The following is an 18,331-nucleotide window of genomic DNA, read 5'->3' on the forward strand; positions in this document are numbered from 1 at the left end:
CTACTTCAGATAAGAAATAGGCATGAAGAGTGTGTTAGTAACAAATAACCTCTGTGTTGAATCCCAAGGAAAGAGATTTTTGTGAGAGTACACACAACCCTATATAAAAGAGAATAGTCAAACATCCTCAGAAAAACAAGTTCCTGACAATGGCCAAACTACTTAGTCCACTCCTTGTTTTCCGATAATTTCTTCCCTCTCCTTTTATTCTACTATTACCAAACTTCATTCATGCTTTATTTAACCTGTGCATCTCTGTGTGTGTATATGGGCGCACACATGTGTGTGCATCTGTCTCTCAGTTTTCATGATTTAAAATATGACTTTGATGGGGATTCCCAGGATTAGCCAATAAAATGTAGCACTTCAGAGAGATTAATGCTGCAATCCTAAAACATCTTTCCTAGGAGTAAACCCCATTTAATACACCTGGGTAGAATTCTGAGTAGTCCTGCTAGGGATAGCATTGCAGTGGTGCTGTGTGTGATAAAGATAATTTACAGCATAAGCCACTAGAAAAATGTGTGGACAATGAAGCAAACCTAGACTGTTTTCACAGAGACATCAGGATCATAACATGGCATGTACTGGTGCTAACAAAGCAAATAGTTCCAAGTGCCTCAAACCATCCAAATACTACAGGGATATGGAGTTCCAGTCAAGAAGGCACCCTAAATTCATATGTTTTCCTCACCTACTTCTTTGCGTCTTTTGTACTCATTGATGTTGGCATTAACCTCTATCATAGCTTTGGTTGCAGCTGAAAGAGCTTCATAAGCACTGTCGCTTTCCAGAGTGTTTTCCAAAATCTTCTGCAGCAATAGTGGGTATTTTGTGACCCGCTGCACTGGCATCACCAAGAAGAAGCTCAGGTCTGAAGCACCAGTGTGAGGCCTACACAAGAAATACATAAAGATATCAAAACTTTAAAGGGCCCAAGAGTTTTCTGGCTTTTGTTTGTTTGTTTGTTTGTTTGTTTGTTTGTTTGTTTGTTTGTTTGTTTGTTTGTTTGTTTGTTTGTTTGTTTGTTTGTTTGTTTGTTTGTTTGTTTGTTTGTTTGTTTGTTTGTTTGTTTGTTTGTTTGTTTGTTTGTTTGTTTGTAACCCACCCTCCCCACAAGCGGGCTCAGGGCGAGGTACAACATTAATTAAAATACAGCTTAAAATCAATTATAAAAACAGATAAAATACAGATAAAAACATAAAATACTGTGCCCCTTTCAGGGCAACCAGAGGGAGTGGACTTTCCCTAAGGGAAGAACAGATTGGCTAGATTTCTGAAACAATACTGTATTTTATTTTGTTTTCTTCCTTTGAAGGCTGCAAGAAAACTGATGCCCAACACAGAACTGTCACAGCCCAAATAATTTCATTTCTGTGTAAGATTGGTAGGCAATAAAGGAGGGGGCAGGAGGCAAATCCCCAGAAGTGATATCATGTTACTGATGACTACAATGTGATGCTGTCATATTTAGACAAAACTCTATGGTTTTACCATAGAATATTGCCTGAGTCCTAAAGCACTACGTTGGCAAAACCTTTTCCAGGGATTTGCTGGAAGTGATGTCACCTTGTTGGCACAACACTGCTTTTTTGATAATCCCTCCCACCTTGCTGAGTGGTGGTGAGCAATGAAGAGGGAGGCTGGAAGGCAATGAAGAGAGAGGTTGGCTGGTATCCCTGTTTCTATGTGCCTCAAGGTATTATGGTAATCAAGAACAGAAAACTGCATCAGACCTGAATTTTGAACAGATTTGGGGAGACTGTCACTTGCAGGTCCATTTGGGACCCAGGATCATCAGTAATCTGCAAATGGACCTCACATGGACCCAGATTAATTATTTTATTTCGTAATATTTTAATAATATAATCTATAATAATAAAAGGATGTGTGCGTCTCTGTGGGAGACATAATTCATCAGAAAATAAAGCTGGGAGTTGCAAAACTGGCTTCAGGGTGATATGGGGAGTTGCAGTGCCAAAACCTAAGGACACTGGAACATCTTGGACCAAATTATTTCTAGAACATCCCTATGTTATTTGTAATGGAAATGATGGGTTTACGCACTAGAAGCCAGAAAGAAATAAGCACCACAGACAGGGAGGGTGGAGAATATCCCTTCTTTGCAAAACGGGTGGGAGGGGATTAACAACTTCTCTGAGCTACATTTCAAAAAACAGTCCTTTCTCTGTCACTGAAATAGGCACCACAGACAGGGAGGGTGGAGAATATCCCTTCTTTGCAAAACGGGTGGGAGGGGATTAACAACTTCTCGGAGCTACATTTCAAAAAACAGTCCTTTCTCTGTCACTGTGTACTTCCTTCATCAACCATTATCTTGGTACCTACTGAAACCCTTTGAGGTGTCTATTATGTCTACCTTCACAGATAGAGACGGAGGGTTGTTTGAAAGGTTTGTAAAGGAAAATAAACAGAATTACCTGAAGAATACACATTTTCCTACAGGTGCAATTTAAAAGCCAAAAGGGTGCTGAGCACTGTTATTGTCACAGTACCCAACCTCAAATGAAACCAACTGTGCCTAACAGGACAAACAGCACCAACAGCCACAAATCTGCCTCAGCTTTAAATAACTGACAGACACCACTAGTACCATAAGAGTACTGTGCCTCCTATTGACAAACAAGGTCGCAGAGAGGAACAATAGCCATGGAGGCTCCTTTCAAAATAACCGATACCTGCCTAAATTAACAATAACTCTAACAGCCACTCCAGTAAGTAACGAGATCAGCAACCTGCATCTCCACTGAAGTTCAGAAGCCTGAGAGGAGAGCAGTCAACCAGGCCCACTTTCAGAGAATGCACAGCGGAAAGACACTGGCCCTTTTCACGCTACATACCTGCTTCCAGAACATTGCGAAACACAGCGCAAAAAACGCGGAAGATAGCGTCTTCTCACGAGAGTTTTGTGCAATGTCACGTAAAACTCGCGTGAGAAGATGCTATCTTCTGCATTTTTTGTGCTGCGTTTCACGATGTTCTGGAAGCAGGTGTGTAGTGTGAAAAGGGCCAGTGTGTGCGTTACATTTTGAGAGACGCCAGTCCTCTCTGGCAAAAAAGAAGGTATTCAAAAATCCTTGCTACTGTTAATAAGCAAGCACTTAACAATTGTCTCAAGCCAACAAACCCTCAGAACTGTACATAATACTATAACTCAGATATCCCTAACAAAATAAAAGGAACAACTTAAAAACATTCGAAAGAGATGACCAAAAACAAAGCAAAGAAAAAACTACCCACATAAAGTAAGAATGTGGTTTATACTAACAGAATAGGTCACAATACCTCCCTCCTGAAGCTCTATCCCCGTCCATCACTCAACAGGGTGGGTGGGATGGAATGGTGAGGAATGGCATTGCATAACACCATGAAACTGGTGACACTCTGACACTTCTGGCGGCATACTTGGAAGTGAGGTCATTGCATAGCACAACACTAGGGTTGCCAGGTGCTCTTACTGTCCCAGCAGGAGGCTGGGGACCTCGCTTTTACCTGCCTCGTGCCCCAGCATGCTTCCGGGTGACATCACCACGTGAGTGCAGGAGCACGCACGCACTTTGCAACAGGCCGATTTGGGCCTAAAAACAGGCCCAATTTGGCCTGTTTGGAGCCCAAATTGGCCCACAGCAAAGTGTGTGCACGGTCTTGGGATGGCACAGTGATGTCACTCCCAGGAGTGATGTCGTCACACCACCCCCAGGAGTGCGTCTGGGAGGCCCATTCTCACACCTTTCTCCCCCACTGGCCAGATAAGTGGTGGCAGGGGGTGGAGGGTGAAAGTGGGGGATCCACGCCCCCACCAGGGGAATGGGATCCCTACATAACACTGTAGGCATTTCCCTGATCCCTATGCTTTTCACCTATGCAATGCAGTGATAGCTTTTTCGGTTACACAGTCAAAAGGGATATCATAAGGCTGCTGCCAAGAATGCAATAGCATCTAAATGGAAATCACACTTCCCACCTAATCTTAACACACGGCACTTGAAAGTGTGGGAACAACTTACTATGGAAAAAATAACAGAGAGAACGCAGCTATTAATGAACCCATCTAAATCTACAGATTTCTATGCAAAGTGGTACCCCTTCCTGGATTTTCTATCTAAGAATGATCTGTTAGTGTCAAAACTTCCTTACTACACAATTATAAACCCTGAAATTTGAATAGTTGAATTATACTATGGCAAAGGGAGTACAATACATTTTTCCTGAATTGTAACTGCTCTAATCGCTAACTCACTATGATCTTGGCTAGAGGTGGGCACAATCCAAAAAAACCCCCGATCAAGCTGATCATGGATCCGCACGAGCGACGACCCCAGATCACTGATCCACCCCGAACAAGTCCCATTTCCGATCCGGGATCGGGGATTGGGGAGGCCAAAGCACAGGGGCGCCCCCCCACACACACACTTAGAGCAGGGGGTGAGTTTTTAACCCGGCGACGAGCCGCCTCCCCTCAGGGAGGAGACGTTTTCACACACACACACGCACTTAGAGCAGAGGGGGGGGGGAGTTTTTAACCCGGCAATGAGCCGCCTCCCCTCAGGGAGGGTACGTTTTCACACACACACATGCACACACACATGCACTTAGAGCAGAGGGGGGGGGGAGTTTTGGACCCGTCCCTGCCTCTCCAAATAGAGAGAGAGAGAGACACCCCGTCAATATGTTTCAGCCAGCTTTTTAAAAAAAGCAGGGACAGAATCCTCCATTCCTCCCCACCCGGTTTTAAAAGCAAGCAGCCAGTCTTCAAAAAGCATATTTTATACAGGAAGAAAGTAAAACCAGGATCTACACGGATCCTCGCGGATCCTATGGTTTTTTAAATAGGAAAAACACAAATGAAACATCAAATCACATATCACAGCCAGGTCCACAGACTGAAATATAAAAAACACAGATCCAAAAATATTTGGTGCTGCCACAGTGAAAAAACATGAATCTGAGACACAGATCCTCATGAATTCATATGATTTTTACATTGAAACAAAACAAAAAGGCTGTCATATTTTAGATCTTTTGGTCCTGTTTGTGGCATTGGACATGATCTGGGACAGTATACTGGATTTTGGGTGGCCCCATGTAAAAATCAAGAGGATCCATGAGGATCCGTGCTTTTGAACCATGTTTGTGCGCCGTGGCGCTGCCACAAAGCGGTGGATGAATGATTTTTTTGGTCCCATTTGTGGATATGGACATGATCTGGTTTAGTATGGTGGATTTTGGGTGGTCCCATGTAAAAACCTAGAGGATCCATGCGGATCCGTGCTTTTGAACCGTATTTTTGCGCCGTGGTGGTTCCATGAAGTAGTGGATAGCTGAATTTTTTGGTCCCATTTGTGGCAACAGACATGGTCTGTGATTGTGTGGTGGATTTTGGGTGGCCCCACTTAAAAATCAAGAGGATCCATGCAGATCCATGCTTTTTTAGCATGTTTTTGTGCCGTGGCAGCGCCACAGATTAGTGGATGCATGATTGTTTTGTTGCTGTCTGTAGACTAGGACATGATCTATAATATGACAGTCTTTTTGTTTTGTTTCAATATAAAAATCATATGAATTCATGAGGATCCGTTTAAAATCATCTGGATCCAGCTTTTACCCACTCCCTTTTAAACACACACACAGAGCCATGAATGAGGTTTTCCCACAAAATACAGTGTTTTAAAAGCAGGTTAAAAACAGAGAGTGACAGACAGAAAAACAGCCATTCCTCCTACAAAGCCCTGTTTTTTTAAAAAGCAAAAAAGGTTTGGAGTGCCCATGGCCACAGAACACCCCCTTCCCCCTCCCTCCCCTGGCTGTCTTCTCCCAACTGGTGAGTGCACTGCTGCTCTGTGGAAGGAATCCTTGCTGATCAAGGAAAGCTGGGCTTCCATTCGGGTTGAAAGAAGGAGGGGAAACACAGCTCAGGCATTCCCCTGGCTCTGTTGCCAGGGCAATAGATTACTGGCGCCAGAGGGTCTGCATCCCCGATCCAAGCATGGACGCCCCGATCCAGGCCCCTCCCGATTGATGGATCGTTGGGCATACCTGATCACGATCTGCTGAGTCACGATCGCGCGATTGCCATTATCGTGGGTTTTTTCCGATCGTAATGCAGATCATGCCCATCTCTAATCTTGACTATGCCTTGTATTCATTAATTGGATAGATATATAATAATTGTTGTCAACTTGTAAATTGTTATTAGAAGTAAGTTAGTTATGTATAGTTATATACTGTTTTGTATATACTGCCTTTTTGGAAATTAATAAAATAAAAAACTTTTTTTTCAAAAAAAGGGGGGATATCATAGCACTGTGCAACACCATTTTGTTAGCTGTCCACCTCTCCCAGTCTCCCAGGGGTCACCAGTGCTGAACTGGCAACCCTAGGTCACAATACAACAACATTAAAACTGTAAAAGAAAACACACTTTACAAAAACAATGCTTTACTTAATACTTTTTAAAATTGATTTCCAAAACCCCTGCTGTGCACACAGGCAACTTTATGAGGCATGCCCAATAGACAAAAGAAAACTATTTATGTTAGCTCCTAAGGGTAGGGAAATGACTGTAGTATACAAGGAAGTCTTACTACCATAATTAATTATTTTGCTTTTAATTTGTTAATTAACATTTGTAATTTAATTTGCTATGTGTTATAAGCGTTACCGTATACGCATAGATGTAAAATAGCTGAATATAATTGTTATATAGTAGGGTTTGAATCCACTCCAGTCGCGCCTTCAAGACCAACAAGACTTTCATAGTGTAAGCTTTTGAGGGTCAGAGCTCCCTTCTTCAAAACACATATGAAGAAGAGAGCTCTGACTCTCAAAAGCTTGAACTCTGAAAATGTTTTGGTCTCTAAGGTGCCACTAGACTCAGTCCTGCTCCTCCACTACAGACCAACATGGCTACCTACCTAAAATAATGGTTATATTAAACCAAAACATTGTTGAATTATTTAAATTATATATCAAGATATATTTGTGTAAATGTGTTACTCTAAATACTATTTGTTTTCAAATTCCAGTGTTCTTTGTTTTTTCTTACAAAAAATATTTTTTTAATAAAAAATGTAATGAAAATACCTATCAATCTAGGGGGCAGGGGGAATGACCAAACTCCATTTTCAGGGTTAGCCAATTGAGCATGAATGAGGCCTGGGGAAGGTGAAGTTTGGGGGGCAGGAGGAGCTCAGCAGGGATGTGATTCCATAGAATCCATCCTCTAAAGCAGCCATTTTCTCCAGGAGAACTGATCTCAGTAGTCTGGAGACACGTTATATGTTAGAAGAAGGGACTGGCGATGTCTCTTGCTCAGGCCTTTAGGACTGCCAGCAGAGAAGAAGGAGGGCAACAACCATAGAGTCAGTTAGATAGATAGGCTGCTATCAGGCTCCTTCCTGCCAGGGGAACTTCCCTCCTTCCCTTCTCTCCTCCTCTCTCTCTTCTTCTTCCCTGCATGCACCAGGAGAGGCAGCATGGTGTCTCCTCCTGAGAGAGATGGCTTACTTTCAATCTAAACCCATCCTAGCTAATTAGATCAGTTACAAGTTCTTTCTCTCCACTAAACTTATGTAAATATATTTCTTTAGATAAGTAAACAGTTATTGGTTCTCTAACTTGGATGAGAGCTTTCTGCGTGCAGTTTGTTTAGTTAACGTGCCTTAACTAAAACCCAATATTATAATTCCAAGAAAACTCTGTGCCTCACCTGGTGGCTGACAATCATAATATTAGTTCCCTTGACCCCTTAATATTAGGTCTGGTGCATTGTGATGGTGAGATGCAGAGATGTCACCTTTTTAATTTATTAATAGTTCACCTTTCTCACTAAGATACAAGACAGATTACATAGCATAAGTCAATACGAATGTTGGCTGGGATATTCAATAAAAAATACAATAAGAGTAAGGATAGCAGATATTTGAAAACAAGTAGAAACTCAATGCAGAGCTGAAGAAAAAACACCAACCAATGCTGATGCAAAACATGGAATAGTGTGGAATTGTCCTGAAGGAGCATTCTTACAGTACAGACAGTACACAGTAGGGCTGCCAAATCTCCTGGGCATGAAAGTGGGGGGTGGGGGGCATGAGGGATGGAGCAGGGTTTCAATCTGGAGACCTAACTTGCACTTGCACACCTGCACTTCCACAACACGCTAGCACAGCACGTCACTTCTGGGTCACACAATTGTGTGACCCCCTCCCCATTTTAGTGTTATTCCTGGCATGATGTGGAAGCATTTTGGAGCACATGGGAGTGAGGCTCTGTTCCCGCAACTTTCCCCCCTGCTGGCCAGGTGAGAGATGGTGGGGTGGAGCCTGGAAGAGGGGGATCCCCCACCCACTGGGGGAAAGAGATCCCTAGTATGCCGTAGTATAGTCTACAGTCCTTTACCAAAGCATCTCTCCGAGCCATTTCTTTACATCCCAGCCCTATCACCTGTGTAAAAAAGCTCTCCTGAATAATTTGGTTTTGCCCAGTTTGCAGAAAGCTAGGAGAGAGGGAACCTTCCTGACCTCTTCAGGAAGGCCATTCCATAAGGTGGGGACCACCACAGAGAATGTGCATGTACAGGCAGCTGTTGATTTCACTCATTTGCAGGGTGGCACCTGCAGAAGGCTGTTGTAGCAGTCATACTGAGAAAGGGGTGCCTTTTGCCACTGCGTCTCAGTTTACTTTACTTATGGGGGGGGGGGAATAGGGAGAGAGGCTGGGAGAGCTCCGTTTTTTGTTAAGGAATGTCCCTGTAAACGAACATTGGGAATCATGGGAAATGAGACTACATCTCACACATCCAATTCACACTGGTCATCCACAACTTTCAGTAAACCTCCTCCAAACCATAGCTAGACATTTCTAGTATTAACTCATACGCCCTGTGTTCCTTTGACTTGTATAGGCCTTGGTTGATTTACACTCTCTGGTATTGTCCTTGCTTATTTGGAGAAGAGAACTGCCACCTCTCAGAGTCGTGCTCGGTAACTCAGATAACAGTCTCACTCTCAGTCGACCGAAATGATGGAGTGACCCAAAGGACACAGGCCCTGCCAGCCACTGACTGATACCCTTGCCTCATTACACACAGTGTCATGTTTGTTTAGCTAACAAATTCACTCTGGGATTGATTCTTCTCACAGAAGAAAAGAGGGAAATAACTGAACCAGATACTTAGTGCTCCACAGCAGAGACAGTACAAGGACATCATATAGCACCATAAAAAATTCATACCCAGAAATACACTGCAGGATACCCTGAAATGCAGCTCTAGTACCCAGACAGGCCCAACTCTTCTCTGCCATTCGTAGGTAATTAGATTAACTGCTAGTAGTGCCTCAGCTAAAAGCTTTGCCAGCCACCAAGACCAAAGTATGAGGAGTAAATATACCACACAGGGGCAGGTGAAAAGCCTACTCGCTACACTACTCCAACATCACAGTCGTGTGCATGTGTGTATGGATGTATTTAACTCAGCTACCAAACACTACCATAGCATGAAGTCTCTAAGGTATACAACAGTCCCAACCATTTGAAATCGTATAGCCAGAAACCCCATGTCCTCAACAACAATAACTACAGATATGAAATCCACAGTGTAAAAGATGTTCTTGTACAATACAATGGCCTTTTCTTAACAGCACGCAAAATCGTGCAAAACACAGGGAACAATGGTGTCTTCATGGCACGATTTCCCGTCATGACTCCATTTCGTGGTGTGATTTCTGACATTGTGCCACAAAACAGTCATAACAGCAAATTGCACCATGAAGATGCCGTCGTTCCATGAATTTTGTATGATTTTGCGCAGCAGTTAAGACGTGTGAAAACGACCAATGTATTGGACAGATTCCATTTATTTAAAATATCACTTTATATGCTTCCTCTATTACGTAAACAAAACTGGATGAAGAAAGGTACATCGAGATGGGTCATCCCCAACATAGTGCCCAGGGTACCATGGTATCTACTAATGTGTTTCCCGGTACCCGTTTGCTTCCTCCACCTCACTGAAAACCACTGCAGGCATCACTTTGGGGGCTGCAGAGAGCACTCGTTCAGAAACAGCTGCCCCCATCACAGGAAGATGCTTGGCTTGAAGCCTTCCAGTATTTTGTAATTACCCTCATGGCATCCATTTTGTGGCTGATCCTGCTTCCTGCAACCGACACTATCTTTTCTCAAAATTGTACAACTGTCCGCAAACTCAACATGGCTGATGAGCTGATGAGCTCACGTTTAGAAGGAAACTCTCATAATTTGCAACCAAAGTTGAGTTAACTGTTTCTGTGTTAAAATATCTTTAGACAAATGTTAATGCTACCACTGCAGGGCCGTTTCCACATGGCTTACCTTATTCTGCAAAATAGTGAAATCTTGAGTGAAATCTCGCGAGACGCTGTTATCACGCTAGAAGATGCTGTTACTGTGCGAAAAGACGCAATAACAGCGTCTTCGCGCGAGATTTTGCGCGAGATTTCGCTATTTTGCAGAATAAGGTAAGCCATGTGGAAATGGCCCAGTTTTCATTTTCAAGATGATTAATATATTAGAAGGCTGGGTCACATGGCAACTCTATCTTCTACAGAGTTAGAAACATCTACTTAACTAGAAACATTTACTTACACTGTAACCTGCAGGGTGTCCAAAAGTTCCTTTTGTAATCTTGGCTCCTTTCGGTAAATCTCCAGCAGGATAAGAGCTTGATCATAGTTGGCACAATAAACCTTGTAGACATTTTCCATCTCCTCTTTGAGCTCCTGGAATAAGGTGCCTAGCAAAGCAAATTTATATAACAGTCCTGGATTCACTCAGATTACAGGAGAAATATCTATGAACATCCTCTGAGCCTTCCAAACAACAATGATGAAAAAAATGTGTCCTCAAGTTGTAGCAATTAAGCCCTCTTCTATACATACACAGTTTTATATACAAGGAAAATGGTGAAGGGCCACTTCATATGATACAAAGAGATTAGAAGCTTGCAGCAGCTACAGTATTGTCCACGTGGCTACACACTGTTAAAAATTAGGATAAATATCCTCCACCACTTAGGAAGACTAGACAAGTTCAAAGCAATGATGTGTAGTCTCTCTCTCTCTCTCTCTCTCTCTGGATATAGACAGGTAGCATAACAGCTGTTTTCCCCGTCACTCCGCTCTTCTTAGTCAAGAGACAGAGAAAGGAGGGATGGGTCATGGCCACGTGGGAGTCACTTATCTATCCGTTTCGCCAATGCATCCTGGAGAGGTTAAGACGATCTAACCGCAAGGCCAGGGCCCAATTGCTTGAGTGTTCTTTCTAGAATGGACATCACACTCCCAAAACAGAGCCAATTCTATTAGAAAGGCCTCAGTGTTCAAGCCCTATTCCAAGCAGGCTGGCCATTTAAATCTTCTCCCAGACCTGCAGGAACTGATTGCAGACAAGTAGGTCCGGTACAATGGGAAATATGCTTACCAAAAAGGCATAGCCTAGGAACTCAGGAAAAGGATCGGAAGAGCCTAACTTGGAAACCAGTCAATGGCTCTTGGCTTGTCTTATGTACTGCTGTCCAGGCTGTCCAGGCTTTCCTTATTCTCTTGGCTCTGTCCTCTTCCATATACCTCTTCTAGAGCTTTGCAACCATAAAACACCTTTTTTCATTTAGCACATGCAATGGATTTACAATACAGTTCTAGATAGAGTAATCCCGGAGTAATTCTGCCTATGATTGCATTGCCAGTATTCTTCTAAATGACTTTGTGCATTGGGGTCACAGATGAAATCTTAACCCTTGGAGATGATTAGACATATTTGTTTAATCTGACAAAATCAACGTTGTTCTTGTGGTTGGTCAGACAAACACCTTTCAAGTAATTCTGTTCTAGTTCTATAGATGGTAGTAACAGTCTTATAATTATTCCAAAAATTTATTTAAAAAAAGCCATTAAAAACAAGCTGTTGGGATCAAAGCAGCTGGAAACAAAACTGAGCAGCCTTAGCCCAAGATGGGTAGCCGTGTTAGTCAGTCTGTAGCAGTGGAAAAGAGCAAGAGTCCAGTAGCACCTATAAGACTAACTAAATTAGTGGTAGGATATGCGCTTTCATGAACCACAGCTCATACTCTACCACTAATTGTGTTAGTCTTATAGGTGCTACTGGACTCTTGCTCTTTTCCACAGCCTTAGCCGTTATTCATAAAACATGCTGTGGGCTAGAAGTAGATCATTAAAAAGAGTTTTAAAAGATAGAGCCACTCAGTTACAAGCCTGAATAGAAAAAGAAATGCTTTGGCCTGGCATCAGGTGAACCTCAAGAGGAGGACATTCCAAAAGTGAGGTCCCACCACTGAAAAAGCCCTGTCTCTAGTTGCTCCCCATTTCACTTCTGCAGGCAGGGCCGTGGAAATCAGGGCTTGGGAAGGATTCTAAACGGCAGGATAGATGAGACAGGAGGAGACAGTCTTTCCTGGCCCCAGGTCACTTAGGGCCTTAAAGATAAGTATCCATACTTGTGCTCAGAAACGGATGGGCAGCCCATCTTTTACCATAAGGGTTATATGATCCCTGTACCCAAGAGTCGCCTGGCTGCCACGTTCTGGAGCAAATGAAGTTTGCTCTATTTAGAACACATTACAGTAATCTAACCTAGATGTAATCAGAACACTCATCACCACATCATAGGAACCGTAAGTTAATAATACCAGCAGAAATTAACATTTCATACTTGGGCTCTTAAAATCCTTACATCTAGACTGATTTCCCTTTCGAAGAGAGGGGGAATGAATATGTCATCTGCAGAAAATTGCTCACCACTGTTAGTTCAGTTGCAAACAAGAGAACAACATTTACAATACTTATACAGCTGAGTTAAACTACTGTCCAAAAAAAGACATGTCTGAAAAGACTGAATGTCACGGTCCTACTCACTGATATGAAACAGCTGCTCATGTTCCAGGTTTGCTACAGTTTCAAGGCCTGTCAGAAAATGTCTGGAAACACGTAGGACATCCTCTATATTAGAGAACAATCCTTCCAAATCTATTTCAGGCAGCTGAAAAGCAAAAAAGATTGTGCTCCAATTCTTATGTTAACCACAAGCTCCTATTTTCTAGGAGACAAACTGATTACTCTTGGAAGAGAAATGTTTATCTACTTAGCTAACCTGTATCTTGTATTCACAGTAACCTATAGATTCTGGAACTGCAGTAACACGTGGCACACTGTTGACCAATCCTCAGTGAAAAGTAGCCCTAACACAAGAGGTGCTTGTGCTCTGCTCTCAGTAGTCAGTGCCAATCATGAGATCTCTGCCTCCTCCAGAGCAGGCTTCTGAATGCCCAGGCATTGTTGAGGGAGGAATCCGGGGGAGGGTTGTGAATTATGTCCACTCCTCCTACCACAATGCACAATACATCTCAAAGGGGATGGGAAAGTCTTCAGTCTATATACTGGCTTGCTTCCCACCACACAGTTCTGAAGACTTAAGGGTACATCCATCAGCAATTTCTGCCAGCTCCCCCCTCCCACTACAGACTCCATTTTGTGCCTTATGCTGTTCATGAGGGTCTGTTGGCCTCCAGAAACAAAAGTTCAGGGGACATAGAGGGCTGCACGGAAGGAAAGTCCTCCTATGCAGAGAGATCTGATTGGCCACAAACCATTAACTAACCCCACAATAGTGGCAGAAAAGAGCAAGAGTCCCGTAGCACCTATAAGACTAACAAAATTTGTGGTAGGACCTGAGCTTTCATGAATCACACCTTTCATGAGTCACAGGTATCTGAAGAAGTGAGCTGTGACTCATGAAAGCTCATACCCTACCACAAATTTTGTTAGCCTTATAGGTGTTCTCTTGCTCTTTTCTACTGCTACAGACAGACTAACACGGCTACCCATCTTGATCTACAACAATAGTGCTTTATTCTGTCTCAACCGCCAGATTTCACAATAAGAAATTAATGCTCAGTCCCCTTAATTTCTCTAAAATATGCTGCTTCACAGTTTGGAATTCTCTTTGGTATATTTTTATTTAAATATTTTGGCACACCCCTCCCTTCCAAATAAATGTCTGTAGGGTGAAGCTCCCTCTCCCTTTTCTCACCTGCTTTTTCTGGAGGTGGTCATGTATGTCTGAAATGCAGAGCTGGAGGTTGTGTACATAGCCAGTTTCGGTGCTGATGAGCTCTTCCACAGCCATCCGTTGGTTCTGTTCTGCTTTGTTGAACCATTTCACGTCTTCATATATGTGATGCTCAGTCTCAGGTGACTCCTTGGCCAGTCCTTCTTCTTCTGTGCTGTCATTTGCCATGTTGGAAGCTGCAGAGAGATGGAGAAACAGGTGCGTTTTCTGCGTGTTGATAATGTTCAGGCTCCTGGAGCAGGACTTCCTGGGTTGGCTACCTTTGAAGGAAAGACACTGGAGTCTTATGGTGTTATTGTAATATTTGGTTTATTTACAAAGCAAAGATGATTATAAAGAGAAAAGCGATTTTGGGGTTGCAGGAGTGAAGAAACATATCCTACTTATTCACTTTCCCTCAGCTACTTCCACCTGAAGCAAAGAGGCAGCAAAGATTTGAGGAAGAACAGGCCTCAGGCAAGCCCCACCTGGCAGGCAGGAAGTCCTGATGATGAGACAGTGGAAAGACTGAGGAGTCTCTTCCATCTACTTTGTTTTCAGGACAGGTTTCAGTTGCTAGATCCCATTGTCTGAACGAAACTTCTTTGTAGAAATATTCATACAAGTAGGTAACTTTTAGGGAAAAACATCTCTGGGTTCATTACAATTTTATGTGAAAACAATGTTCACTTGAGTACCATAAAGATTACCACATAGAGAAAGAAAACATATTTTAGCCTTACAGCAAGAAAAAAAATAGGACTCCTATTTCACTTTCCCATACAACAGCTATGAGTTTCTCTACATGAGATGCCTCAGTACATGTTCATCAAGTGTAGAGAGGTGCAATGTTAGCCAGGAAGCCTGCCTGCTGAGATGACACCTCAGAAGGTTTGTTAATTTCATCTTTGCCTCCTGAAGGCTCTGTCAATTTCACCTCTGCAGTCCAAAACTGTGTGGAATCACAACCAGAGGACAGCGAGAAATGGAAATGGGCTGGAACTGCCTTCCAGAGCCGGGCTTGGACCTGGAGAGGTTATAGTGGGCTGAAGTTTCTCTTCTGGCATTTCACAGTCTCTTCACGCAGCTTCAGTGTATAGCAAAGCCTTTGCCCTGATGCCAGCTCTGTCTTTTAAAACTACCCTTCCCAGCTAACGTTACATCTCCCAACACATGTTCACTGCAGGGGCTGCATTTATGAAGACAGAAATCCTATTTACTGCTGTTCGTTTGTTTTAAAGCGGGGGATCCAGCATTGTACAACAAGCAAGAATGACTTGCAAAGAAAAAAAAACATCCTAATTTTTTTTAAGCAGTTAACAAAATGATTAAATGTTGGCATGGGGATGGGGATAAGTATAGCCTTGTCACCTTCCATACTACATAGAATTCACAATTAAAATAGATGTGCTATCTTGAGGAAGATCATACTTTTCTAATGACAAAATATCCAGTATGAATGGTGAGAAAATTGCAGTCTCTCTGCAACAGAAATGCTGCCACGAGAAAAAAAAAACCCTCTGGATGTCCCACAAAAAAGAGTAATGTGTATATTTCCTGTATCAAAGGGATTTGTGCAGAAGAGCTGGTTGAAAACAACCTGATACTAGAGATTTCTTTCTTTAACGCTACACTACGTGATCATGGTCCTATGTTACAGTGTAAACTCAGTGACAGCCCATGCTGCTCATCCATAGTGTGTGGGGTGATGTTTACCATCAGATTGCTGTAGTTGACCAATCTTACTCTTTGAAGGCGACCTACAGCAAAACACATTTTTAAACCCATTGAATCCAAATGGAGAAAACATAGATGGCTCTTACACAGAAGTATCCAATCCTTTCTCTTGAATAATTGAACAGTATTTATTAATGCGACAGAGTGGCAACAAACAGAAAGCTGGAATCCTTGGCTCCATGGGGATGCTGTACACCGCCCTGAGTCCTTCGGGAGATGGGCGGTATAAAAATTCAATTAAAGTTAAAGTTAAGTTAAAGAGGCCACTCTCACTTGAGAAAGGCAGGATTTCTTATTGGACCTGGAATTTCTGTCTCTATTTGCACCCCATTTAAAGTCATGAGACTGGTTTTTTTTTCCAAAGGCAAAAAAGATACACATGGTACATTTCCTATCTAAAGTAAGCAATAATCCAGTTGATACAGAAGCTTCAGAGTACTGCAGAATTTGACATTGCATCAGCACCATTACCTTTAAGGTTAGAACTGTTACTAGGCATGAAATGGTCCTTGACTACTCCCACTCAAGACACAAAGGTTGCAAACTGGACAAGAAAAAAAGGTCCCATCCCTTTAGCAGAAGCTTAATAAGTAGAAATGGGCAGCTGAAGCATTAGAGTGCCAAACTAGGATCTGGGAGACCTGGGTTCAAATCTCTACTCTGCCATGGGAACATGCTTGATGACCTTGGGCTGGTCATCCTCTCTCAGCTTGACCTACTCTTGCAGATAAGCAAAGTTCCTGCCCTTTCTGACAGCCACCAATCCCCTGAACTCCTGTTTGGTGGGCCTGCAGAGTCAGCCAATTGGGCTGAAGAAGCCAAATAGAAAGGGGAGTTTAAAAAAATCTGTTACACTTGACAAATAGGGTTTGTGTCTCCAGAAGTGTGTGTGTTATGTGCCATCAAGTCACTGCCAACCTGTGGCGATCCTATGAATGAGCAACCTCCAAAACATCCTATCGTTAGCAGACTTGCTCAGATCTTGCAGACTGGAGGAGGTGGCTTCTTTTATTGAGTCAAGCCATCTCATTTTGGGTCTTCCACTTTTCCTACTGCCTTCCACTTTTCCTAGCATTACTGACTTTTCCAGAGAATCTTGTCTTCTCGTGATGTGACTCCAGAAGTGTAGGCTGGTAGAAATGCTTTTATGTCTCAGAGCTTGATTTTGAGAGTAAGCAAGCTAAACAGTGAGTATTTTCAGACAGGGGCTCAGCCTTCAGAGGAGGAGACGGAACAAAATCCTTTCTCAAGAGGCTGCATATGCTTCAGAGCTTGACTTTTGGGATAAAGCAGGCTACTGTCAGTGAACACTGAAAAAGGGGAGACTGCTGTCTCAGGGCCTGCTTTTCAGGGGTCGTAAGCTAAATTATTGGAATTTCTAGAAGGAGCTGATACTGTGAGATTCCTATGGTTGGGGAAAGGCCAAAAATTCACCTCAGAAATCAAAACTTGGCTGATAGCTGTTCTCTGCACTCCTATATCATCACCTTATAACTCTGTAAACCCAGAAAATGCTGTGTGTATTTCAAGCCTCTTTACTGAACAACCATAGTCCATGCATGGAAGTTAATAAAAGTTACCCCGCCTCTGCTTACTTTAAGCCTCATCTGGGAATCAATGCTTTCAGAAGACACTTAGAACCTATTTGTCAGGTGGATGGGGTGGTAGAAGTCATGCTAATAAAACTACACAACACTACCTCATTTTAAATAGCATTTTAAACCCTGCTAAAACAAGACTAACAGCTGAATGCTGCCATTTCATATTCTTAAAGAGATGGAAGCCCTATGCCCTTTTAAATCTGATCACCATAATTTGGCATAAACAAGGTGTGCCACTTTTTCTTCTGGCAGGGCTTCTGTGTCTTTTAAATCTGTTTCCAGCACAGAGATAATGTGAACTTTACCTGCTGAACTGCCTATCACACAAGGTTATACAGGATCAAGAGCACAGACAGATAAAAATGGTGGCCACTCTTGACTCTGGTTACTGTAGCAGCATATGTTACCTGACTATTCCAATTGTACCATCCTTTGCCAGGAGCAATGGTTGACATCAGCAAACACATATCTATTATAATAAAAGACGGCATAGTGTACTTTGTTTCGCATTGCTATTATCCTGGGCTTGGACTTTGTTACTGATACTTCACTTTGTTATTGATACTTCACTTTGTTACTTCACTTGAATACTTGTACACTTAAGATCCCAACCACTTTGTCTTCTAGTTGATTCAGAGGGTTCAGGATAGCTGAAGGGATGCATTTACAAAACACTCTTCCACTGCGTAAACAACAAATATAACATGTCTGAACTAGTCCAGTAACTTGAGAGCATCTTTGTTACTGCTGCTTCTTTAGTTGTTTGTTCCTTGGTCATCATGGTTACATGAGCAAATAAAAGATGCCACTGAGCGCCCGAAGAAGGATGACTACAAAAATCTGAAAACAATCTGTGTCCTGTTTCAGGATTT

At 42.6% G+C, this 18,331-nt stretch overlaps 1 protein-coding gene across 2 annotated transcripts in view; it reads right to left on the bottom strand.

Moving 5' to 3' along the window:
• Positions 1 to 18,331, bottom strand: part of ARHGEF37 (Rho guanine nucleotide exchange factor 37) — a 69,536-nt gene that overhangs the window by 27,828 nt on the left and 23,377 nt on the right. For both annotated transcript variants that reach the window (XM_054977742.1, XM_054977741.1), the window contains exons 2-5: positions 14,104 to 14,318; positions 12,930 to 13,053; positions 10,645 to 10,792; positions 695 to 894 (exon numbers count right to left, since the gene is read on the bottom strand). In XM_054977742.1, coding sequence (XP_054833717.1) covers positions 695 to 894; positions 10,645 to 10,792; positions 12,930 to 13,053; positions 14,104 to 14,310 — 679 coding nt within the window. In that variant the 5' untranslated portion in view covers positions 14,311 to 14,318. The remainder of the gene's footprint in view (positions 1 to 694; positions 895 to 10,644; positions 10,793 to 12,929; positions 13,054 to 14,103; positions 14,319 to 18,331) is intronic.

The sequence above is a fragment of the Eublepharis macularius genome, chromosome 4, assembly GCF_028583425.1.
Source record: "Eublepharis macularius isolate TG4126 chromosome 4, MPM_Emac_v1.0, whole genome shotgun sequence".
In the NCBI taxonomy this organism is placed as follows: Eukaryota; Metazoa; Chordata; class Lepidosauria; order Squamata; family Eublepharidae; genus Eublepharis; species Eublepharis macularius.